The following is a 27875-nucleotide window of genomic DNA, read 5'->3' as shown; positions in this document are numbered from 1 at the left end:
CTTGTAATTGTTTTCCTGGCAATGGACAGTATAGGCCAGAGCAAAGAATATTTCTTATTTATACAGTCTGGGACAGGTGTATTGAATAATACAAGTGATTTTGTAAGCATAAAATTGTCTGTGAAAATTGCCTGTAAAAAAGTGTTAACTTCATCCCATAAGTTCTTTAATAGTACACAGTCATAAAATATATGGTTCCAATAAGCGTTTGTTACTGCGTTACATCTCCAGCAAACAGTATCTTGTTTAGTTATCTTACTCATTTTCTGAGGTGTGATAAAAGATTTATGCAAAAATCTCCATGTGAAGATTCTCCATTTAATGGAGGAAGTGGTTTTGCTGGCTGACTGAAGGAAATTAACTATGTCATTTTATGAGGGAATAAAACTATTGATTTCAGAAGATGAATTCCAATAATTGTCTGAACATACATCTAGATCTTGTTTAATTGCTCTATACATATATGATATACTATGTTTAACTGGTAAAGTACTATAAGTATATAAAATCAAATATTGAATAAGTTTAGGTATTGAATTCTTAGCATTTGAGGGGATTAAAATTAGTTTATCTAGAATATATTTTCTGAACTATTACAAATCTGACCAAAGTTAGGTGTTAAGGTTATATTCATCTATAAGAGCATTACTAGATTTTTGTCTCATTTTATTTAGCATTTGATGCCAAAACATTAATTGTTTTTGTTTAAATAGCAACATTTTAGAATGATCTGCAGTGAGAATTATCCCTTGGGTATAGGCAATAGGAAAGATGAGGAACAACCAATTCTCAAAGATTCTAAACCTAAATATATACTTATTAAAGGCCTTTAGAATTAAAGTTACATAAGTAGATTTAAACATTTGAGTGGAATAACTGGAAAAGTACTATCTCAAATTTCATATAAATGAATTATTTATTAACTGTGATAGATGGTTATAATCTTTATTTTTGGTATTTTGGGATAAATTTAACATAATTTCTTTTAGTTTTGCAAAATACTCTCCATTTATAAGATAAACAATTGTCTTAATAACTGATGAAATTGAATAAAGTTCTAGATTTGGTAAAGATATACCTCCATTTTCCCGGATATACATATGATAGAACAGTGCAATTCTAAGGTTTATCGGATGCCACAAAAAGTTTTTAATCAGTGTGTTAAATGTTTTAATATAAGAGCCCGTAGGAGGAATAGAAATAGACTGTATTATGTATAAGATCTTTGTAAGCATGATCATCTTTGTAATGAAAAGTTTTTCATCCATTGTAAATAGAATCTTGTTCCACTTGCTTATTAGAGTCTCTATAATTGTTATACTTTTACTATAATTAAGGTGTAACATGTTTTTAATATTAGTTGCTATAATTATACCTAAATATGTTATTTGTTGAGATTGAGGTATGTATTTTTTATATTGGTCTTGTATATTATAACTTTTGGAGCCAGTTAGGAAAATTTGTGTTTTAGAGTTATTAAAGTTAAGACCAGAACTTTTTTGAAATATGTCTATATTTTTAAACAATTCTTGTAAGGTGGGGTTAGTACCACCAAGAGTGATGAATACAACATTTGGATTTTTGATGTTTCATTAAATTTTAACCTATAACCTTGTATATTATTGTTATCCCTTATTAAGTTAGCCCAGGGTTCCATAATTAATGTGAATAAAAGTGGAGATAAAGGGCAACCTTGTCTGGCTGCTTTTACAGTGGGTATGTTCTGGGATATATTTGTACCTATTTTTATGTAGGCTTGACTTTCATTATATAATTGAGTTATAAGATTAATAAAGTTATTAAAAAGTTTAAGTCCTTCAGTAAGATAAAAAGTCCTAATTAACTGAGTCAAAGGCACAGTTAGCATCTAAACTAACTAGACAAGTTATTCTTTAAGGCTTTTACTGATTCAGTTAAAGTTATTGTTCTTTTGATGTTATCATAAGAAGTTCTATTAATTATAAAACCGGTTTGATCCATATCTACCAGGGATGGTAAAAATGTTTTGAGTCTATCAGCATAAATAGACATGAACATTTTATAGTCCGTGTTTAGTAATGAAATGGGCCTATATGAAGCACATTTTACAGGGTTTTTATCAGACTTTAGTATGGGAGAAATAAATGTGTACTTCTAAGAGGGGGTATAATGTTATTATTTTGAGCTATATTGAATTCTGTATATAGCAGAGTTAATGCTTTGGCAGGCAATACCATGTAAATTTCAGAAATGATACCATCGCTACCAGGAGCTTTATTTTGCGTAAGTTTAGTGATTTGATCTTTTACTTCTTTAAAGGATATTTGTTTCTCTATTAATTTTATTTGTGTTTCTGATCGTCTTTTCTTTATATTATTATTTATAAAATATTGAATATCTTTTGTACTATTAATCCTATCATTGGGTTGGTTTAACTTTAAAAAAATTCTCTAAACTCTCTTAATATATTTGGTAGATCAGATACTGTTTTTTTGTTGGAGAATAGATTTCTTTAATATGATTAAGTTTATTTAATATTTTGGTCTTGTTAGTATATTCATAGATCTAGGATTTATAGAAAAAGTTATAAGTTTGTATTTTTCAAGATTTATCATGACTTTCTGGTTTAAAGTTTCCATATATTTATTGTTAAAATTATTTATTCTTTATTATCTGAGTTTTTTGAAGCATCAAGTCTTAAAGCATCTAACTTTGTTTATATATCTTGAAGATATTTATCCCACAAAATTTTCTTTTTATACCATTCAATAATTTTACCATATAGGTAAGCTTTTAGAGCATCCCAAATGTATACTTCAGAAGTTCCCTATTTACTATTAAGTTCAATAAAATGTTGTACTTCTGTAGTAAATAAATCAATGAAATCTTTCAGTTTAATTATGTAGGCTGGTATCCTTTTAATTTGAACATTAAATGTGGAGTTTAGTATAAAATCGATGTTATGGAATTATGGTCAGAAAGGGGACATGAAATCACTTTTGAGTTTAATAAGAAATCAGTTACGTTATTGGAAATTAATACCCTATCTATTCTTGAATATGAATTTTGTCTATGTGAGTAAAATGTATAGAACAGTGACTTGGGATCTGTAAAGTTATTAATATCTTTCATCATGTATGAATCTGAAAATTCATTCAATAATTTAGCTATAGTTGGAATTTTCCTTTTACCATTGGTACTAGAGTCTTTTATGTCAGAAATACAATTAAAATCCCGAACAAGAATAATACTACCCTTAGAAAACTGAACTATATGCTCTATATGTTGATTCACTGTTGCAGGTCCAATGCCAAGAATCCAGTACATATTTATTACTGTCAACATTTTCTTATTAAATTCTATAACAACTGAAGATAACATCCCTTTGTTATCTTTGTAAGTGTCAATTATTTTAGGCATAGGTAATGTATTTTTCCATAGTATGGCCACCCCCCCTTTTTTTGTATATGTTCTGAGCTAATCAAAAGTTTGTAACATTTGGATTCCTAATTTGTGATATCTTCAGTTAGTAAATGAGTTTCTTGGAGAAATATTAAGTGAGAATTATGCACTTTAAGATATTTATTCAAAGATCTTCTCTTACTAGGATTATTTAATCCATTGATGTTTAATGATATACACTTTAATGATGTCATGAAACATTAATGTTCTGAGTATCTGTTGTTGAATAACTCTCCTATTTTCCCATATTTTATAAGTCAATAGAAATTGACTGTTAGGAACACAATTATAATTTACAGATGAAACATATGAAACTTTTGTCCAATGAAGTATGTTTACATCAACTTCAATTTTGTAAGACTTGGTGAACATCATAATAACTATTAACAGAAATGTACAACATGTACTATTAACATAGACTCTTTCAAAAATGCCCCTGGAGTTAAAAACTCTAAATTTGAATGACATCTGTCACCCAAACTGACCATCAAGCTAGTAACAACACTCATCTTCTCGCCATCTAAATATATATGTTGCTGCATAATTTAACAATATAAAGTAGTATATGTGATTAAAAAAACAATTATGAATTAAAATACACCCATTACAATTGTATGTACTTATTCAAGAAACAAATTAAAATATGTCAAATGTAACTGTTTCCTATTTAACTTTTTCAGATTGAATTCAAAATATCATAAAGACCAATCATATATTATACATATAATACAAATGTCATAACTAATTCATATGTAATGAATTGTTATAATGATCAATATGTAGACTAATCCCGTCTCTTTATTTATTTATTGCGCCAATAGCTAATGACACTATTCCCCCGTTTCCATGTATCTGAAAACAAGAGTATAGAAAATATTGCATTATAGTTCCCCACTGTAATATAAGTCCTCAGTATTTTCTAGAAAGGAATGTATTCCCTATCTTTTTTAAGACATTTACTAATCTGAAACAGCTTCTGTGTTTGTCAGAGTATATCAACATATTAGATAATATGGCAAAAATCTGCATCTGAGACAATACTGTATGCAGTAAGCTAGATTCATACAGAATATAATATGTTTCTATAATTATTTGTTTATCTTCTATCTGTACTAGAATTTTTCTCATTTCTGGTTTTTATATCTTGCAGAAGAATAATAAATTCTGCTTAGGACTCGTAAAGATTTATTATTTTTTTATTTTATTTTTTATAATTTAATTGTTATATGCTATATTTTTGTTATACCAATCTAAAGAAGCTTAACTTAAATATAATAAGACTATAAATACAAGTGTAAAAACATAATGATATAAATGTATCAAAAGTGATCTGTTTATAAACACTCACAAATGCTTTAATATAAGTTATATTATACAGGTTACTTAGCTGCAGTTCTTCATTTTGACCTCTAGATGGCAGTAGAGACCATTTCTTGAAGCTATTATCCAGCCCTGTGAAGATTTTCAGCATAGAGTTTAGTCTGTAAACGTTTCCGTGGAAACAACAGTCTTTTCTTGCTTTCAGTTGAGGCAGCCGCAGTATGATCAGATACCAGAGATGTTCAGCAGTTCAGATGCACGAGATTAAGGAGGGAAAACATTTGCAGCTTTTCCCTTAGCTGTTGATTACCTCGTGGCAGAACCAGGAAACATAAAACTAGACAAAATAAAAAGGCAATGGGAGGAAAAAAGCTACTATAAAATACTGCAAAACCAACAAACTCTACCTCTCATACCCAGCAGTCCACTAGACCAACATGAACATATCAGTCGACACTAAACCCTCCATTTTAATGATATTGCTATATATGCTATATGCTTGTTATACCAATTAATAGAAGCGTTACTTAAATTCAATAACATTATGAAAACAAGTGTATAAAATGTAAGGGTTTAAATGTGTCAAAAGTGATTTTTTTTTATAAAATACTCACAAATATTTAAATATAGCAGTCATATTATACAGGTTCCTTAGCTGCAGTTTTTCATTTGACCTGTAGATGGCATTAGAGATAGTCTTTTCTAGCTATTATGCAGCTTTGCAAGCTTCTCAGCACAGCTTCAGTCTGTAAATGTCTCCTTGGGAGCGAGACTTTTTTCCTGCTTTCAAATGTAGCAGCCGCAGTGCGAGCACATATCAGGGTTATTCAGCAGTTCAGATGCATGAGATTGGGGAGGGAAAACATTTACAGCTTTTCTCTAAGAAAGCTGTTGATTACCTCGTGGTATGACCGGGAAACATAAAAACGAACAGTAAAAAAGGCAAAAAGGGAGGGAGAGAGGCAATATAAAACATTAAAGAACCAACAGACCATATGTCCCAAACCCAGCAAACCATTAGACCACCACGAACATATCAATTCATACAAAATCCTCCACAACCAACAACAAAAAGGGAAAAAGAAAAAAAAAAAAAGAAAGAAAAAGAAATTAAAGCCTCTCCATAATACCATAATCGGGGAATACCTCAACAATTATCTAATAGGAGCCGTTCACTTATCAATACACCCATATATTCACATTTTTAAAGATAAATATGTAATCAATTACTCAAAACATATCAGGTCACTGAAAGGGACAAAACAACAACCTTTCATATGCCTTTTACCACAAATAGCATCACATTCCAGCAGCTGAGCAAAAGATGGGAAACAATCATTAATGTAACATTATGGCAACAATATCAGTGAAGAGTCTCTCTTTACAGAGAGACAGGGAAATAAAACGGCAAACAATTAAAGAAAATAATTTCTCTTGAAACAAAGACCCTCATTTTCTCATCTATCATAGTTCCCAAAATACCTCTAGATCATCAATTTTTGTTTGTAAAAGAGTATTTTGTTTTAAGAGAAAGTCTATATTATGCTCATCTTCTTAAATTCTAGTGTCCATATAATTTAGTGAAGTCTCTAATCCAGTAATCTGTCTCTTTTGTTCCTTAAGGTCTTCGTGTAACATTTCCATTTGTTGGGAACATTTTTATTTTATTTTATTTTTTTTATTTATTTTACATTTGTTGACCGGGCTAGTCTAACTGGATACATGTCCATTTTCAGTAGAGGCCCGAGGAGAAAAGCTCCACTACATAAAATGCTAAAGGAATAAAGTAATATTTTAATACATTACTAAAAAGTAATTACAAAATTAAGTTGTTACAAAATAAACTCATTAGAGTCATTATATTTGTGAAACACAACAAAAAGTCTGACCTAATGACAAAGTTAGTAAGCATTCAGCAAAAAGTATATGATTTTCTACATGAGCTTGATATAAAAAGAGATCTGAGAGGATTGGTTAGAAGAGATTTGAAATTAGTATTAGGAAAGTAGCGGGGAGTCCTAATGGTAGTTGAGACTACTAGGTTAATCAGAGTTTGAGCAGGGGAAGAGCCAGTGTGTTCTAAGATATGGTTTCAGTTTGTGTTTCAAAAGAGTTGTTGAGGACAATGATAGAAGTTCACAGGGAAGTTTGTTCCAGTTCTTTCCTGTTGTATTAGAGAAAAGGGAGTCATCTGCCATATTGTTTGCTTTAGTAGTACAAACAAGTAGTTTATTCAATGAGCGCAGTGTTTTGAGATTGTTGTAGGGGGTAATAAGGTTAGTGAGTACTGGTGTGTTAGAAGGTTGATACAGAATCTTATAGGCAATGGTAAGTTGAAAAAATTGAAGTTGGTATTGTAGTTCTAGCCAGCCTAGCTGCTTTAGATTTTGACAATGGTGGGTTCTATAAAGTGAGCCAGTGGCAAATCTAGCAATGATGTTATAGGAATTTGCTAGTTTGTTAATGTTGTTTTTTGGTAGATTAGTATAAATGGGTGAGGCATAAAGGAGTGTAGAGGTAAGAGCCAAAGGAGTGAGGAAGGGTCTGATCCTAAAGAGAGATCCTAGTTTTCGATTCACTATTTTTATTGTATTGTTTATGTGAGTATTAAAGTTAAGATTTTTGTCTATTATTATTCCTAGTAGTTTGGTAGCTTGATCGGGAGATATGAGAGTGCCATTATTAGATATGATTGTGAAGTCAATCGGAGAGGACTTGCGAGTAGGGGTGAAGAGCAAGAGTTTTTTTTTTTGGTGGGGTTCAGGAGGAGACAGCATTCTAGAAACCAAGTTTCGACTGTGCAGAGTATATTTTGGGTTAGGGTCTGTAGTTCAGATGTTGTGGTCGCAGAGCATATTAAGGTGGAATCATCTGCATATTGTATACAGGTGGCTTGAGGAATTGTCAAGTGTAGGTCATTAATGAATGCTGAGAATAGGAGAGGCCCTAGAATGGAGCCCTGAGGGACTCCTAGGGTAATGGTTAGTAGGATGGATATGTTGTTATCCCAAAGCACTGCCTGCTGCCTATTCATTATGTAGGATTGGAACCATTTTATTGCTTTAGTATCTAATTTTCTTTGAAGTTATCCATTCTATCGATATTTGCTGTCAGTTCTTGTATATTAGATAATAGTGACTGAAGTTCCTTCTTAATAGTTGTTTCTTGAAGTGTAGATTTGGAGTAGCTCATTCTGTAGTCTGAAGTACAAATATTTTCTCTAGTACTTTTTGACAGGAAAAAATAAAAAAGTTGCCAAAATTTTTATATACTATCCTAAAGGATGATTAGTAGAATCCAATTATGTAAAAAAAAAAAATTAGGATAGATAAATTAAAAAAATCCTGTCATAAATTTTCTGTAAAGGCAGAGCAGAGAGAAAGTGCTGTTACTCATTGCTCATCTTGTCCACGCCCCGTAATTGTACTCTTTGACATTCATCAACCATCCTTTTTCTAAACCAGAATACCTGGGCTTGATTTCTTTGGACCACCCAAACTGTTAAGCTGAAACCGGTTTGTGCAGTTTGTTTTCATTGCCAATGTGCAGTTTTTTTTCATTGCCAATATAATGTGTATCTTTTAAATACACTTATTTTCAGAACAGGATTTGTGCTGGCTCTTTTTTTCATTTGTTTGATTTTTTTGGGCCAGATTCCAAAAGGCTGATTTCAGAGTTAAGTGACTCGGGTCAGAGTAAGCTTAACAACAAGCTGGCTTACACCTGTGACCAGATTCCTAAAGACTGCTCTCAGCATAAGTGACTCAGGTCAGAGTAAGGCATGTCAACAAGCAGGGACCAGATTCCTAAAAATTGCTCATTGTGATTTACTTCTTTGTAAGACCTATCTATAAACATCTTTACAGTGGGTGCCAGATTGTAAAAGTCTTGCTGTCAGTGTAAGTGGGCACTTAAACAGAGAGGAAGTCTTTTGGAATCAGACCCCCTTGAGTTAATTGGAAACACGAATTGTAAATAATTTTAATCACTTTTTAGTCAAAAAGTAAGCAATGAAATAAGAAAGGTTATAACTCAGTAAAGTAAGGTTGTGCAATTTTTAAATATATTTAGATATTCGGAGAGGAGTCCTGCAAAAAAAATAAATATATATATATATATATATATATATATATATATATATATATATTTTTTTTTTTATTTTTTTTTATTTTACATTTGCTTACCAGGAGTGTCCACTGGGCCAGAATGAGCCTGTTTTCACTGGAGGCCTGGGCAGAAAAGCTCCAAGGAGACATAAGTACAACATACAGTAAAATTGACATTAATACAACAGTAAAATTGATACAACAAACAACTAAGTCAAAAATTGGAGTAAAACTACTATTAGCTACAGCAAGTTAATATTACTTATCTATATGAGAAAGACATTTAGCAATCTTAAATGGGTCATAGTGTTGTATGAAGTATAAGGAAGGAAGAAGTGATTGATGACTACGAGTATTTAAGATGGCAATGTGTTAGAGTGTAGAAAAGAATAGAGGAGGATTTTTGTGTGGATAATGTGAGAGGTGGATTGTGAAATGAGTAAGAGTGTGACAGTAGTGGAGGAAGATAGATAGATGGATAGTGAAATGGGTGAGAGAGTAATAGTAGTGGAGGACCTGGTTATATGTATGTGTGTGTGTGTATATATATATATATATATATATATATATATATATATATATATATAAATAATAATTATACCATGACCCCCCCAAAACGTGCACGCTGATTGGCCAGCGTGCCCGTTGTAAATCGAGATATACTAATGGAAAAAGGTCCTGTCGCCCGGACTTTTTTCCATTAGTATAACTCGGTTTTTTAAAACACTGTCTCGCTATGTTAAAAGGGTTTAACATAGCAAGACAGTGTTTTTAAAAAAAGCAACGGAGATCTCCGTTGCTTATTTTAAAGCTGTCTCGCTATGTTAAACCCATTTAACATAGCAAGACAGTGTTTTTAAAAAAAGCAACGGAGAAAGCAAGATCTCCGTTGCTTTTTTTTAGTGTCTCGCTATGTTAAATGTGTTTAACATAGCGAGACAGTTTTAAAATAAGCAACGGAGATGTCCGTTGCTTATTTTAAAACTGTCTCGCTATGTTAAACTCATTTAACATAGCGAGACACTAAAAAAAAGCAACGGAAATCTTGCTTTCTCCGTTGCTTTTGCCCACAGCTCTGATGTACTGCGCAGGCGCGCAGTACATCAGAACTGCCACGGATGCCAGACATCTGCGGAAGGGCAGTAAACAGGCATTATACTATGCCATTATTTAAGAAAAGTAACAGTTTCTTTTCTTAATGTCATGGTATAATAGCAATAACCCACTTCTGGGTGTGGGTAATGCTAAATTTACCCACGGTTGGCTTTGTTTGGTCCCTCGGGCGACCAAACCACGCCAACCGTGGGTAAATTTAGCATTACCCACACCCAGGCATGGGTTATTGCTATATGAGTCTATGTTATATATTCAAACATTCAAAATGTCGAATACCTTATGATCGAAACCATATGACCGATATTTGAATATACCATTAAAAAAAAAAAAAAAAAAAACATACTTTAATTGTGCAAGCAGGGGGCAAACCCCCACACCCCCCTACTTAAATATACCAACTCCAAGAAGACTGCATTTCGGTGCAGAAAAAGGAAATTCTGCCATTCTGCACCATACGGCGCCGTTAAAGTAAATCTGCGAACACTTGAAATGTCGATCATATGGTCTCAACCACATGTAGTTCGACATTTCAAGTGTTCGTTTAATTGACATAGATTCTATAATATATATATATATATATATATATATATATATATATATATATATATATATATATATATTGGGAAGTATCTAAACTCAAAATAATAAAGCCCAAAATATTAAAAAACCACAAAACACTGAAAACTCATAATATTGAATCACAAAATATCTAATAATTCTGTTCATCAAAAAGTCTGTATATGATACACCCCAACTACAAAACCATCCCCCTGTACCACCTTGCACAGGTATGCTAACGCTGACCATGCACACTAGCCACTATAACACTTTCAGTCAAACATCCCTGTTCATGCACACTCCTACTTACAAATACTACAAAAATAAGAATCAGTCATCCTATCATCCAAATGCCTTTTCAATATTGTGTGTCATTCATTCTTTTTCAAGACCACAAAAACTTTTCAGTCAGTTAAGCTTTAGATATTTTGAGCTGTATCCATAAATGTTGTATATGTGTATCTGTAAAAGTCATATCTGTGCATTGTCTGCTTAATATATCTCTTCCTGCCAGGTTTGATATCTCTATTTCTTATATTTACTTGTAGCTCCTACTTGTACTGATGGTGGTAATACTGATTGCAATCTGTGTTAGTCTTCAGCTCATTTTGTGGAAAATCCAGATATTCTCAGGCAAGATAACATGTATAATCCCTCCTTCATTTCTGGGACTTGCTATAAAGCCTCACCCCCTTGGACCATACCTGGGAATCTCCTATGGGCAATACCCTAGGGGCATTTTTTTCAAGGTGCTCAAACTACCTTTACTGAAACCTTTTATTTTAGAGGAGCAATGTCTCTATTTCAAGATATTTCAGATTTGGTAAGCACCTCAGGCTCAGTCACTTGTGGAGAGTGAGCCTAAAGGACCTAGTTTCTAATGCTTATAACTTTCATCTCATGTGCTCTGTCATAACTCAAAGCTTGTGAACATTGGTGAGGATGGGGTCCTAGACTGTCAACTGACAGCTTTGTCCTTTTGCATAGTTCGCACTCCAGTCCAGTGCCTGCAAGTATTGCTTCTGCTGCATCCATGTGAGGGTCAGTCTTCTAACCCTCTCTGCCCTCATTTGTGCACAAGATATTTACATCTTCCAGTTAGAAAGAACTTGAATTTCTCTTCTTTCCTTCACCTGCAGAGGGAGGGAGAGAGAGAGAGAGAGAGAGAGAGAGGGAGAGAGATAAATTGACTTGTTTTCTAAGACAGAAACATGACTTGTAGAAGTGCTGATTTTCATCCCATTAGCCTACTGACTGCACAGAATATCTTTAATGTATGCTAGAGATAATTCACTTGAGACTAATAGAGTGTCACTGTCTGTAAAGAACAAAGATCTAACCTTCACTCCCCTGGTGGGTACATTTGCAGACTTGGCTGCACCTTCATTTCCTGTACTTCAAAATCATTCGCAAAACTACGGTCAAGACATACCCTTTGTGGAGTCATGTGTCCATACTGAATGTTGCGATTCAATTTTTCATAGACTTTAGGTCTCCCCGTTGTTTATTATGCTGATAAGTTCACACAAGGAAATAAAAAAAATCTTAACTTTACAGTTTAATGTGAACTTGAAGGTTTAGCAACTTGGATTTTATATTTTATGTTTGCATCTTTGCTGTCTTCTGTGATATTGCTGTTCTGTTGGGCTGTGATTAAAATAGTCCCTTTAGGGTCATTCTGATACCCTGACCAACAAATAGTACATAAAAACTAGACTGCAGCTTTTCATTCAGTCAGGACAAGGTATTTGCAGCACAAGACATTGAGGGAAGGGTGAGTACTACCAATAAACTGACAACTGGAGTCAGCAGCATGGAGACTGGCTTACAGAGGTAACAAAGTCAGATGGAAGCACTGGGGACCAAATATAACTACCTCTCAGTTCTGAAGACTGATGAGGCAGTAACTGAAAAAGACTGCCCTGCCTAGGTTAATAGACAAGTTATAAACTGTCATTCTGTGTGCATCTCTTTTGGGCAGGTACATTTCTGGCAACTGAGAAAGGTGTTTGTTGTGGACAAGTGCAGTTCAGTTAGATGGACACAGTAACTGTGGTGGACAAGCAAATTTCAAGTACCTGCACAAGGTGTCTGCTGTTATGGACTTATGCATTTCATGTAGATGGACAAGGTGCCTGATGTGGACATGTGCATTTTAGTTAACTGGACAAGATGCCTTTGTGGATAGAGACATTTCAGGTAACTGACATGTGGCTTGTTCACTTGTAGTAATGTGTTATGTCTGTACGGGGTCAACACATATGATGCAGTTTGCAGCAGCTGTACTTTTGTTAAGTAGATTACTTCTCAGCATCCATCACAGAAGTTAATAGATTTTATTATGCTATTCAAGAGGTTATGTCACACTATAGGGAATGAATCCCAAGTTATTTTTGGAACATACTTCAGTGACTGATGGCCAGAATTAAATTTTATAGGTCAAGCATTCAAAGATCTGGTTAACATTTCTGGATACAGATAGTAGAAGAAGTGGTGACCGCTAGTTATGCAACCCCAAGCGTTCATGCACCCATCCTAACAAAAGCAGAAGTCCAGTTTGTGTCTTACCATGCTTTGCATATATTATTAGTTGATGTAATCTGTCTGCTCAGAGGAGTCTCACATAACTGCATTAACTCATACTCAAGCCTGATTTCTAAGTGCCATGAGGGAGTTAAAAAACAAAACAACTTTGGTGTGTTGCCAGATTTCATTGTTCATTTAGTGAATGTTGTCATTATCACATTTCTCAGAAGGAGAATTTTAGTATTTCTTTTCCCAATGGAAACTATTAAACCATCTGTGAGAAGTATCACAGATGGTTAGAGGAAGTTTGAGTTGTTTGCTTATATTTTGTTAGCTTATTGTGAATGATGTAAAAAGAGTGATGTTTAAAAGAGAAAAAAAGTGAATCAAGAACAGTAAGAATATTCAAACAACAACTTGTTTGGGAAAGTAATCAAAGAATCATGAAGTAATGTTCTAATCACAAGCAACAGAAATTACTCTCAGCTGGAAAGGAGCTCTGCTCTTAGAATGTTTTGCTAATGAGGTTGCTTTCAACCTGTGTTAATCTTGTAACACACGCAGCATGATTTTGCAGTAGTATGTCTTACATTCAATTGATAACCACCTGCATTTTGGAGTACAGCTACAGTTATGTGAAATTTGCTATTTTTATTCTTATTTCCACTATGACAGAAGCAATGAAAAAGTAGAACATTTGATATTTTTTTATATTGCAGCTTGTTAGAGAAATGTTATGCAAGATCAGTTTTATGCAGCTGGAAGGAGAAGAAGTAAGTTATTCTGTATTATAATAGCACCCATTAAGGCTAAGGGGTTACCACTGTCACACAGTTCCCAAACTCATGTATCATCATATCACATCAGCCCTCATAGAGGGCTTTGCATTTTGGTTTATCACATGGTTTCAAACGTTTTATCTGATACTGGCATTGTGGCATGTTTCAGTTTTTATTTGTATTAATTTTTTGTTAACAAAATGCGCATGATGATTGTGACCAACCATTTGCAGACATTGCAAAAGCATGAAAAAAAATTAGAAAATACAGAAGAAACCTTCAGTGATGACAGAATGAATGTGTCTTTGTCAGGAATTCCAATACAGACCTAATTCCATGAAAGGGTAGAAAGAATGTACTAGAATTGCTAGTAAAGGCACAATATATTACGCATTTCTTTTTTTTCTTGTTGGACTTGACAGTTACAAGTTAATGTATACATTAATAGATGCAAGCAATTTGACTAATACATTAAATTCAGTAGCTGTATTGATACTTGCCAGTAAATTATTTAGTTATTACAAAAGGTATACATAATAACATATCTTCCATTGCCAAACTCATATTATTTTAGTATATATAACAGATTAAACACATCAGTTTTCATCTTTTTCCTATATTGATTAAATATGGTATACATAATTTCATAGCTGACATTGCCAAACTCATTTTATTGTAGTACACATGCAGAGTAATATATCAGCTTTCATCTTTATCAGAGCTACAAGTAATAGTTCATCTTAGTCAGACAGTGGTTAAAATAATATATAAGTATTTCTCATAATAACAAACATATGCATTTGTCTGTGAAGTAATGTTTGTGATAATTTGTGGTTAATTATGAATTTATGCCTCATAATTTGCATTTGATCTGTTCATTGATTAATATGAAGCAAACCGGAGTACCAAGTTATGTAAAACGTTATCACTTTGATCTTCCACGGAATTTGTACTGATTCTAAAATGTCCTTTCCTGTTTATGCGTCACCTGTTGGGGAGGGGGGTGAATTAGGATATGACACATTTTGAACTACCATAGATATCAATAATAAATCCAAAAAGTGGGATGTAAATATGCCAAACCAAAGTGACACCTACTTTAGAAAATCTAAAGCAATTCTTCTACACAGAATGCAAGGAAGATCTCTGGAAATGCTTTACAATTGAAGTCATAAAAGCAAAATGTTACCAGAATCTAAAAATATGTATTTCAGCTCACCTTAGCTGGTTGGTGTTGATAGATACATAGAGGGTAATATCAGAGGTCATGTAGTGACCTGAGATTAAACGTAGGTTGGAAAGGTGGAACAATTAGCATCATGTCTGACAGTAGGATTTCACTGATTTTTCGTAAGGTAGGCTGTTGTTATGATTATCGATACATCTGCTCAGTACTGACAACATTGCATTGAATTGCATGCTTTTTACATACGTTAAAATAACATACATGAAGTTTAGTGAAAAACAGCATCATTAAAGAGGAGTTGCCGCAGAGCTGTGTGACTGGCTGTAGTGGATTGAAAAAAAACTTCAACAGATTTCATAGATATTCCAATACATATGTCTTATGGTCATTTATATCTTCCCCATGCCCTGCCTCAGACCGCACCATCTTTCTCCACAAGGGCCATACCAATAATTCCCAGAGTAAATTTGTGGCTACCCATTCAGTAATCTGGTTTATGTTTAAAGGAAGATTGTGAGTCACACTGCTTAAAATGCAGGGGGAGTTATTTCAGAGGTCTGGGAGGCACTGAGTTATTAATCTGTCCCTCCACCCTGTTTTATTTATCTGTTGTGAAATATTTAAGACCTTGATTCTAGTATTGGTGGATCCATTGCACTTGCTGGGATACACAAGTCCAGGACAATCAGGTCTTTAATGGCTTGGTAAGCAAGACAGAGATTTCCTTTTAAAAGTCTAATTTTAGAACAAGTCCTTTTCAAATAGGACTCTAAATTCTGGGTACAGAACATTGCAAGAACAAACAGCATGCTGCTTATAATGTTACTGAGACTTGTGTTTAACTCACATGATTGTTGTAGAGCAGCATACGTCTGAAACTTGCAGTATGCCTTGTGTGACTATTCATTTGCAAGGCCACAAGTCAATCCAGTTTGGAAATTGAAACTTGCAAGGTAAAACGGAGGTGCCCTTCAACTGACAAATGCATTTTTTTAGCTTTGGGGTAATGCTGTAGGATAGTACCAATCATAGCTCTCTGCATCCCTGAATCACTAAGCCCAATTTTATGACATGAAATAGAGTTCTGAACATATCTTTTTATGGTATTTAAGGCACAAGTTTAGCTTTTACAAAATTACATTAGACTCTTCATTTTTTCTTTTAAAAGTAGTATTGTGTTTATATTTTTCTTTTAAAAGTAGATTTGTGTTTATACTAAAGTACATTTATAAAATATATGAAATTTTGCACTGAAAACAGTTTAACTTTTTTTGCAACTTCATAATAAACTGTACTTATGATTCTGAAACATTTGTATTTTATGTGTATATGTTATCTAGATCAGAGCACTGATACATATGGGCCCTCTTTAGATTCATCTTGGTTGCACTGTCTGGATAAGTGACTTACCTAAATTCACATAGTAGGCAAGAGGAGACTGAGGGAATCACACTCTAGACTATAGGAAATGGCATTGTGTTGTGAAACAGCCATGCAAATAATGGTTTCAGCATTCATGGACGTTTGAGCAGATATTTGCAGTTAAATCATTTTCAGCAGTAATTTTAAAAACGCTTTCCAGAATTTTAAACCAACTTTAAATTAAGCAGCACATATCAAATGTCTTCCATTTCTGCATAAGCATTTTAGAAAAGCTGAAGTTTTCCTTATTCCATATTCTAAACAACCTTTGAAAGGAAATGTATTGTGTCATTTCAGCACAGACATGGATGGCTAAGTAGTGCAGTCATTAGTGTTGGTTTCTCATAAATCTTGATTCTGAGTTCAATTCCCAGCCAGAATGCATGCTTTGCATATTTTTACATACTGGTAATTGAACTACAGTCCTTTAACTTGCTGCATGTGCAAGTGTGTGTGTGTGTGTGTGTGTGTGTGTGTGTGTGTGTGTGTGTGTGTGTGTGTGTGTGTGTGTATATATGTATGTGTGTGTATTTGTATGTGTATGTTTGTGCATGCGCCCGCATCTTGTGATGGACTGGCACTCCATCCATGATTGATTCCTTACAACTGCTGAGTATCAGGAGTTAGTTCTGTCTGTCATACCTTGAGTAGGGTAAAGCAGATGTCATTAAATTACTCATCATATTTTTAAATACTTTTTTGATGATATCAGTAGCATTCATTCTATTGTTGTCAGAATTTTCAAAGGAATAGCCATTCTTGGGTGAAACATTGAAGAAAAAACAAGTCATGTTTTAAAAATAAGCTTTGTGCCTACCATTGCACTCTGCTCTCATCAAACTCCTGCTGATATCTTGTACAAAATATAGTTCATGGCTTTGTAAATCTGAATAGTTTTTCTATCATATTTTATTAACACAGTCTATTTCTTCAGGAGCTTGTATTCTCTGGCCTGACCCTTTAAATACTTACAACTGTTGAATGTTTGTTTCTCTTCAAACAATGTTTTCTTTAGAGACTCATTTGAAATGTTCCTTGGCTCACACACAAATAGAATTTTACTTTAAAAGTAATTTCTGAGTATCAAGATGGCTTTGTCACACCTTTAGTTGCATGCGTACCCTCTTAGCATGCTGTTTATTTGTTGCATCCATGATATGCCTTGCATGGTTGCAATCATTATAACGTCCGTGTGTTGGCTGTAAATCTTCCCACTGTACCCTTTTCCTGAGGCTGTAATGGAATCATCCATATCATTGGTCGATCCAACACTCACATAGATGGGGGTCCTATCAGTGACTGGTCGGTTTACAAAAAGCAGGCAACCAATGCAGACTCAGAGTAGAGCCATAATATGCAACGTTTCTATTGTTGTACTGTTACCACTTCCTTTCTAATATAACTGCTGAGCAAAAATTGCTTTCTTGCAAACTGTGACAGCCCCTTTATCTTTGTTTCATTCTAGGCCGGTACCAAAACTTGTAAGTTTAGTACACGGGCAGTGCTTTACTTTAATTTTCCCAAGTTTGGAAAACAGCCATGTGAAGTTCCTATTGTGACTCTGAAAACTCTATGCCACTTGCAGTTAAATGCAGTCTGAATCCATCCCATGGTGAATTCAGTGAAGTACCACAAAATCTGGCTTGCAAAGTCGTGTTCATTTGCCTGAACTGAAAAAAATACCCAAAAAGCAGGCAGTACAACACTGTGCTAAATAAAAGTGATTACATTATAAGAAGCTAAATTGCACTAAAATATGATAAAAAATAAAGCTGTGTATTGTGGTTTGTACCTTGCTTATGCAAAGCAGTTTTGTAGGTCTAATTAACTGCACAGAAAGGACATCAACTATATATCGCACACTGTAAATATGTCCTCTCTTAGGGGCAGTAAAATAACTCCTTTCTCCAGTCAACAGTATTCGAGTACCAACCAGTGTTTCTGTCTCCTGCCACCCCCCTCACCCCCCCCAGTCCTGAATTGATAAAGTACCACCATTCAGTACTGGCTGTTCATATATATCGTTTTTTTTTTTTTTTTTAATATACAAATCAAAGATGTACTTTCTTTTACTACTCCTATACTCCAAAACTAATTATCTGATTATCTCTCAATTCAGGCGCATTATGGCTTATAACCAGTGACTTGTTTTATCCTCTTTCCTTGATTTTTGTACTGAAAAATAATCTGATTTTTTTTAGCTATTGCACACTGCAAATATTCTGGTGATTAATGATTATAAAAACAAAATATTCAGCAAATAAACAGCAAACCCAAGAAACCAAAAAAACTTGCAAAAACAACTTCTTGGAGGCACTGCTCAGGATCTGAAACACCAAATTAACCATGACACACACTACTGTTAGCACTTTCTTTCCATTTTATTTATCTGGAACTTCATCAGAAAATGATGAAGTTCTGGATAAATAAAATGGAACGAAAGTGCTAATAGTAGTGTGTGTCATGGTTAGTTTGGTGTTTCCGATCTCAAGCAGTGCCTTCAAGAAGGTTTTATAAAAAAAATATTGACTATCAAAAACTGATTGTTAAAAGCAGGAATTAAAACAGAAAATTCTAATTTATGCTCACATCATCGTATTGCTACCACCAGTGCATCTTACTTCAAGAAAATAGAGACATAGCTAGGAAGGTAGTAACCACTAATGAAAAGTGATTGAGAATCAGACTTCAGTGCAGGCCAGCAATGAGAAATGCAGCAAACAGTTTGCTTACAGTTTAAAAGAGGAGAAGGAGTGAAGGGGCAGCATTTTTGGTGTTCAGCTTAAAGTTGGGGTGGTGTCAGAGTGGGGAATGGCAGTAGGTGTAGGAATAGCTAACTATACCTCTGTGCTGTCCCTGAAAATATATTAATACATTTTAAAATGCTGACACCCATAGCTATAACAAGGTTTAAATGTGCAAACTTATTTCTGAACAAGTTATGCGTAAGTGTATGCTGTGGGCTGAAGGTTAGCCACTTGTATGGCCTCAGGAAGTCAAAATTCTTGAATGATCCTCAGCAGAAAACTGCACTCACCCAAGTAAATATCCTAGGGCAAAGTAATTTAACATAAGTTTAATGTATTTTTTGCTGCTACCACAAGATGGGCTTCAACTGTGCTGGTCTAACAGTTAGCCCGGGGTGTTATATGCTTTCACTATGACTTACAAAGCTAAATCTTGGTGAGGAACTAACTTTTTGAACACAACTGGGCATAAATTTAACCTAAAAAGAACTTAAATGTCAGCATTTATCTGCATGGGGCATCCCTCTTTGATGTCTCTGTGGAGGACAATCCTCCCTGACAACTTAGTCTTATATATACCAGTTCCATAGATGCACTGATATTGATAGAAAAAAAAATAAGAGAAAACAGTAATTTCCTATGGGAAAAAATGAGAGAGGAGTTCAATTTCAGTGAGCTGAACTTAGCTGATAGAACCATGCCAAGTTTGCACTCAACAAGGTGTAGGGAAGCGATTTCACACACATCATGTTTTGCAATGCCAGTTTCGTCTAGTGGCTAAGAGACTTTAATATTATCCTATTCTGTTGTCTGTCAGGCAACCTATTACAAAACAAATTTGGGCTGTTGACTGAGAAAAAACTTTGTTTTTGTGAATTCATATTTAAAACCACTGTTTTTCCATTTTCCACAAAAATCCTTTAAAATTCTAAAATTGGCCCTAAGTATAAAAATAAAGGAATTAATGGAATCTGACATCTTAGCAAGTTTTCTTATGTTGTTGTTTTCAAAATTTGCTGTCTCTTAAAGACACACGGCAATCTGCTTTTGATCTCTTTCTATAAATTATGAAAATTGCAGGCAGAATTACTACACTGACTAGAATCTAAAGTAATGGTCAACAACATAATCACATGGGATTTCGTCTAGTGAAAATGAGTCCTTATTCTCATTATTTTAGTAAATGTAAATCAATGGCATATTCCATGAAGAACATTGTAAGGCAAATCAAATACAGAATCCAATTCTATCCCCGTACTGTGAATGAGGTATATTCTCATATGTCACATTTTGACACTGAAGTTCATGCAAGTTGAAGAGATGCATTATAGTTTGATTAGTTATATATAAGGTCATTCTGTTTACTAAACCTTTAAATTGGAACAAAATTGAATGAGTCAGCGACATGTAATATGTTATTATATGACCTATAATTTTTATACATAAATGTGCATTTATTTCCTTCAGAGATGTCTTCATGCTAATTAAAAAAAAATAGTCTGCTTATATCAACAACTGAAGAATAACAACACCAACCAGTAAAATATAATTTCATTGATATTATATAAATTATGTATTTACCGAATTCATATATTAATTAGATATATAGATACTAATAACTAATATATCATCAGACAGATATAAAAGTAAAGGCATTAACATGCTATCTGAAGTAGGAACTTCATTTGTCAGCAGCCTTTGGGATACGGATCCGATCTCGGATCTGAGCCGGCAGCTTCTACCACAGCATAGATCCGAGCTCCTAGCTCCTCCCTTTACCCATAATCCCCTGCCTACCCTGACTGACCTCAGATCTAGTTTGCCGCTCTTCAAGCAACAGCTAGATTCCAGAGCTCTTGGCGATTTTGTGAGAAAACAGTTTTTTCTTTCTTATTCTGATTGAGTGGTTGTGTGTGCGTTTTAGGTTACCCCTTAACGCTAAAACATCTTACTTTTAGCTTACTTAGCTTAAATTTAAATTTTTTTCCTCCCTGCCCCCGCTGGTCGTAGCGTGTGTGTGTGTCTTGAGTGTAGGGGCCTAGTGAGTGTGCTTTACTTTAGTTATGTCGGAGGCCCCTAAAACCATTTTTTCTAAATGCACCGAGTGGGGTCACAAGCTTTCACCGGCTGATGGCCACACTCGGTGCGTTAGGTGCCTTGGGGTTGAACATCTCTCTTCGGGTTGCGCAATTTGCGCTGCGTTCAACCCCAGGGAACTTAGGATCGGAGGTCAAAGCTGGTTCTGGCGGGCCTTTTACCCCCAGACTCTGCTTTGGCCTCCGGTACTTCGGTGACTGCTACCCCCCCCAGTAGCGGTCACTCCTGCCTCCCTTCCTCCGACTGGGACTCAACCTCCCGCTTTAGCTCCGGAGGATAGGGAGTCCAGGAAAGAGAAGTGGAGGGAGAAGCACCTTAAGCAGCGGGCCGAGGACTCTTCATCGGCCCCGCCCGCCAAGCGGGCTTTTCCGTCCAGTTCTTCTCGGTCTCCTCCTCCTCGGATCCGATCCCCTTGTTTCTCCCCGGGACCCGAGGAGGAGGTGACCCGGTCCCCGTCGAGGTCATCGAGGCGGTACTCCAGGTCGGCCTCGGTGGCCTCCTCGAGGTCCACCTTTAGCATGTCAGATGCGGACATGGACTGGATGATGAGGAGATTCATCCAGGCCCAGTTGCAGATAGGAGTGCTCTTGCCTCCCCCCCCTCCGGGGGGAGCTCGACCCCTTTTTTCGCCCCTATTACTCCTTCTCCGACCCGCATTCCGGGTTCGGAGCGCTCAGAGCCGAGCCATGTTGGATCCGGGGGTGGGTCGGAGCCGACCGTGCTGGGCACGTCGGCTCCGACGGCTCCCTCGAGTTTGTCGGATCCGACCTCTCGGAGCCGTGGGCCGAGCTTCGGATCAGAGGGATTTGGTGTGCTTTCGGCTCCGTCCCGGTCAGAGCACACTGGTCCTTCGGATCCAACGTTCTCGGCGCCGGGTCAGATTCCCACTTCGGATCCGAGTGGGAGTCGGGTCTCAGATCCGTCAGAGAGCGGCTCCCCCTCGGCTTTCGCTGCGGTGGAGAGAGCACTGTCGAGTGCTTCCAGGCCTCCGGTCCTGGCTTCGGCTCCCTCCCGCACTCCTTCTCATCGGGTCCTGGCTCCCCTCATCCGGCCCTCGGGGCAGCCTACCACAGCGCCTCTAGGAGTTCCAGCGGAACAAGATACAGCCCGTGAGGACTCCTCGGACAGCCCCCCCGAGGAGGTTCCTCACAAGGCGAAGTGCAAGAGGAGGCACTTGGACTCCCCTGAGAGTTTCACCGAAGATACGGACTTAGATAAAGGGGAAGGCTCCCCTAGTTCACCCCCTGAGGATGTCTCCTTCGGAAACATCATGGAAATGCTCAAAATCAGGGGTGGGTGGTCTGCCCCCAAGGCTTCCTCTGTTGAGCCCGTATTCCTTGAGGCGTTTGAGGCAGGACCATCTACCTCTTGGGTGTCCCCTCCCCCCGACCCCTTGGTGGATCTCATATCCACTAGGGCTTAGAAGGAACCGGACACCGTAGAGCCAATCCCCAAGCACCCGGACAAAATTTTGATTCCCCCTGCAGAGAGATCACACTGGAGCAGAGGTCCCCCTGTGGATGCCATGTTGGTGGCTGCAGCCACCAAGAAAGAGTTGGCTCAGGAGAGCCCCACGGTTCATCCTCTGAGCAAGGAGTCTCGCGCAATGGACCGTCTTGGGAAGCGGGCCTTCAGTTCAGTGACCTTCTCTATGAGGGCCTTGAACTACATGGCACACGTCATTCGGATGCAGCGGGATCTAATTAAGGAATACGCTGCTTCCCCCCCAGGGTCCATGTCGGAGGGAGACAAGGATCTGTACTCCTCCCGAATGGCCACCCTCCGCTCTATTTCTAACACCTCTATGCGGCTATTGTCTCATGCTGCGGAGGGAGCTGCTAGAGCAGGCGGAGTCGGGCTTGTCATGAGGAGACAGGCCTGGCTCCGTCACTGTGACTTCTCGGAACCCTTTAAGGCGTCATTCGCGAATGCCCCTGTTGATGGTTCTGCACTGTTCGGCAAAACCATTCGCAACACTCTTGTCCAGAGTGAGAAAGACGGGAAGACTTTGTCTGCCGTCGGAGTCCGCTTTTCTACACCCCAGAGGTCCTTTCCAAGAACCAAAAGGGTCAGAAGAAGATGTGGTTCCAAAAATCGCATCAATCCCAGTCTGCTCAGGACAACCAGTCCTCTCGTGGCAGAGGAGGACAGGGAGGACGCAGCTCCAGAGGCAGAGGGGGTCCCAGGAATTTTGGGTCCAGAGAACCGTTCTCTGAGAGGCCCACGCAGAACCCCTGAGGGGTTGCCCGGCTGCTCCACTCTGGAGGCAGTCGGGGGGCATTTTTCGAGGCACCTAGCAATGTGTGGGAGTCCATAACAATGGATCGCTGGGTGCTTTGTATTATATCCAGAGGTTACCAAATTCCCTTTATCGTAACTCCCAGAATCAGAGGCCTCCCAAACGTACCACCCAGTCAGAGGGAGGCAGCTGCTGCAGAAATTCAGCAGCTTCTGCAAAAAAGAGCCATCCAGCCCGTCCCCCCAGATCAAATCAGATCAGGGTTTTACTCCAGGTTCTTTCGGGTGCCAAAAAACACGGGGGACTTGAGGTCCATCCTCGACCTCTCTCTCCTAAACCTGGCGGTACCCAAAGAAAAGTTCCGAATGGTCATGTTGCAATTCGTCTTCCCCTTATTGCGGGAGGACAACTGGATGTGCTCCATAGACCTCAAGGATGCGTACTATCACATTCTAGTGGACAGGCGTTCCAGGAGGTTTCTCCGCTTCCGGCTGGGAGCCAGTCACTTTCAATTCAGGGCCCTCCCCTTCGGCCTCACCTCAGCCCCCAGGGTGTTCACCAAAGTCCTGGCGATAATAGGGGCCACTTGAGACTCCAGGGAATTCGGGTCTTTCCGTACCTGGACGACTGGCTCCTTACTGCCCCAACAAGGCATCTACTTTGCTCATGCAGGGATTATTTCCTCAGTCTGGCTCCACTATTAGGGTTAACTATCAACATGACCAAATCCTCTCTGATACCTACACAGGTGTTGGATTTTATAGGGGCGAGACTGGATTCCAGACAGATGCTTGCGTTCTTGACTCCAGATCGGCTCCGGAACCTGATGTTGCACGTGCAGGCCATCCTTCAACTGCAAACTCCTTTGGCGGAATTGGTCCTGAGGGCTTTAGGATCTATGGCAGCTGCAATCCCACTGCTGCCATTGGCCCGGTTGAACATGAGGGTCCTGCAGTGGACCCTCCAGGTACAATGGTCCCTGTCTCGCAACCCCCTGTCTCATCCCATTCCCTTAAGCAAGGTTTGCAGAAGGTCGCTCGTGTGGTGGCTCCAGTCCCCCAATCTCCACACAGGACGTCCCTTCTCACTACCACCGCCAGTCGACACAGTGACCATGGATGCTTCTCGCCTGGGGTGGGGGGGGCATTTTTCAGGCAGGACAGACCAAGGCACGTGGAACGACGTAGAGACCTCTTTGCAGATCAACGTCCTAGAGATGAGGGCGGTGCTTTTAACGTTGCAGGCACTACACAGCTCTCTTCCGGTAGGGACGATTGCAGTACAGACAGACAACATGTCAGTCGTCTGGTACATCAACAAACAGGGGGGAACCAGGTCTTACCCCCTTTGCCGCGAGGCCATGAGAGTGTGGGAATGGGCAATTTCCACCAACCGCTTTCTCATAGCAACGCACATTCCGGGACCATCCAACATTCTAGCGGACAGGCTCAGTCATACTATCCTGACTCCTTACGAATAGTCTCTCAACCCTCGAGTTGCAGAGCAAGTATTTGCCTGATGGGGGCGACCTTGTTGCGATCTTTTTGCCTCTCCTTCAAATACCAAATGCAATGATTACTTCACTCTGATCCCCCCTCCGGGGAAGTCCCCGAGAGACTCTCTAGTTCATGCTTGGCCTCCCGGTCTGCTTTATGCTTACCCTCCTCTTCCCCTGATGTTGAAATTATTGCAGAAAGTCAGTCAGATGGGGAGCAAGATGATCCTCATTGCCCCATTCTGGCCTCGTCAGACGTGGTTCCCTTACCTATGGTCTCACCTAGTGTATCCACCATGGATTCTGGATCCCCTCCCGGATCTCATTTCTCACCTTCTCGATCTTCCGACTCCGAACCTGGCCAACCTCAAGCTGACGGCTTGGTTGCTCCAGTTCCACTCCTCATAAGGACTCCCGGGATCTCATCACCTGTCAAAGCCATTCTAGTAGCAGCTCACAAGCCTTCCACCAGGAGGGTTTATCGGAGTAAGTGGAAACGCTTCTCCATCTGTGCAGAACACCATCGTTTAGACCCTTTTACGGCCCCGATAGCATCGGTTCTAGATTTTCTACTCTCTCTCTATCACCAGGGGGCTAGTTCTTCCAGAGTCAAGGTACAACTTGCAGCAATCTCATACTATCACGTGGGGCAAGAGTCTGGCCCTCTTATCACTTCCAAACTGTGTAAGACCTTCCTCAAAGGTACCTTCCTCCTTAGGCCTCCAGTCAAAGAGGTGGTACCTCCATGGGATTTATCCCTAGTCTTACAGGCCTTGACTGGTCCCCCTTTCGAACTGGCGGCCATGGTTGATCTTAAATTTCTTTCTTGGGAGACAGCCTTTTTGGTGGCCATAACTTCAGCCAAAAGAGTATCGGAATTGCAAGCTCTTTGTGTCAAACCACCATATTTGGTCTTTCACCCAGATAGAGTTTACCTCAGGATCAATCCGTCCTTCCTACCTAAGGTATCTTCAGAAGCAAACATTAATCAATCTATCAATCTCCCAGTGTTTTTCCCCACCTTTCAAAACAAAGGAGAATACAAGCTGCATTCCTTAGATGTACACAGACAGCTACGTTTTTATATTCATAGAACTGCTGATCATAGGCAATCCGATCAGTTGTTTATCTCCTTTGCCAAAAGTAATTTCGGTAAGCCAGTTTCTAAAGTTTCTCTCTCTCGATGGATTTCAAGTTGTATTCTCTTAGCATATCAGAGCTCGGGAAGGCCTGCACCTCAAGGAGTCCATGCTCATTCTACTAGGGCCGTTGCCACATCGGCCTTTCAAGCTAGGGTTCCCTTGGATGACATTTGTTCCGCAGCCACTTGGGCTTCATCTCACACCTTTATCAGCCACTATAAAATAGATGTTGTCTCCCGAGGTAGGGCGTCCTTTGGCTCTGCGGTGCTCTGGAATATCCTTCCATGAAGGCCACCCAAGATTTAGGTAGCTGGGGACTCTGTCCCAAGGGTTGCTGACAAATGAAGTTCCTACTTCAGATTAAGAAGTTATGTACTCACAATAACGTTCCATCTGAGTAGGTATCTTCATTTGTCTGCAACCATCCCCCCCTCCTTCCCCCCTGACCAAAATGATCATTCTTGAGGTTCTTAGCATCTGTTCCCTTTGGGACACTTTTATCAGCTGTGCTATGGGGCAAACTTGATCTGAGGTCAGTCAGGGTAGGCAGGGGATTATGGGTAAAGGGAGGAGCTAGGAGCTCGGATCTATGCTGTGGTAGAAGTTGCCGGCTTGGATCCGAGATCGGATCCGTATCCCAAAGTTTGCAGACAAATGAAGATACCTACTCAGATGGAACGTTATGGTGAGTACATAACTTCTTAATTTACTTAATGTGTAACCTTTTTTGGGAGTTCAGTTATTTGGCATGTACATGGTATTATCTGGGAGTCGCAACAAATTATTACATATTTTACCAGCTGAAACAAAAATAACTCTAGGAAACTGACTACTTTTCAGAATTTCTTCTGCTCAGATGCAAAGTACAAAATCTTGACTTGATAGCTGTTAATTGCCCAAATAGCAACATTTCAGACTTGTAGATAGACTTTTTCTCACAGTGAAAAAGGTTAGAGATGACAAATGAGCTTGCCCGCAAGTACATTTCACAAATGAAACTATAATATGGAAAACCCCGATTCAAAACTATTTTATGATTTTTTGACTGATTACGTCTTAACATAAGCACTGATGGGGGAGATATAGCACTTATGGCCTGACACTGTCTCCACATCTACCTATGCATTGGTATTTTATTCCCTGTATCTCCTAGAACTGCTTGAATTGTAAGATGTTAAATCCAGGCTACTGTCTTAAAAATTGTTTTTTTTTTTTTTTTATTTAGTGATGCGTATCCTAAATGAATAGACTCTGCTGTAGTTTGGCCTACAAAATAATTGTGTAATTTTAGAAAATGCAGGCATCCAGAGAGATGCATTGTTGTTTTACTGTATACTACTCTTGCAATGAAAACATAGAGCTCAGTCTTTTTGGAATCTTTCCTACCCTCTCAACCACTTATTCAAATCCCATTCCTGTCTATTTTGTTTGCATTTTAAATTCACCAAGAGACTCTTCATGGACCATTTCTGTACATTTTTTTTTTAATTTGTGGATTGTATAAATTAATTACTAAAAAGTGACACACACGCATGTTTCAGACTTATTAACCTTCAGGAAATGCAGGTGAACACAAATCCTCAAATAACCAAGAGATGCTGCCAACCTCCATAACCATCCAACAGGTAAACCAACCAAATAAATGAATGGATAAGTAAAATCTGACCACAAGATGTCTGCATCTGACACTGTTTACTTTGG

General features: G+C 38.0%; 1 protein-coding gene across 3 annotated transcripts in view; it reads left to right on the top strand.

Moving 5' to 3' along the window:
- Positions 1-27875, top strand: part of KSR2 (kinase suppressor of ras 2) — a 2556886-nt gene that overhangs the window by 1730205 nt on the left and 798806 nt on the right. Inside the window, exon 10 of one of the 3 annotated variants that reach the window (XM_044068293.1) lies at positions 13787-13840. The exons of the other annotated variants lie outside the window; for them this stretch is intronic. Coding sequence (XP_043924228.1) covers positions 13787-13840 — 54 coding nt within the window. The remainder of the gene's footprint in view (positions 1-13786; positions 13841-27875) is intronic. 3 annotated transcript variants of the gene reach the window in all.

Source organism: Protopterus annectens, chromosome 4.part0 (genome assembly GCF_019279795.1).
Source record: "Protopterus annectens isolate FY-2018-M chromosome 4.part0, PAN1.0, whole genome shotgun sequence".
Classification (NCBI taxonomy): Eukaryota; Metazoa; Chordata; order Ceratodontiformes; family Protopteridae; genus Protopterus; species Protopterus annectens.
Note: the sequence above shows the minus strand (reverse complement) of the source record. Positions and strands in the feature narration are given on the sequence as shown.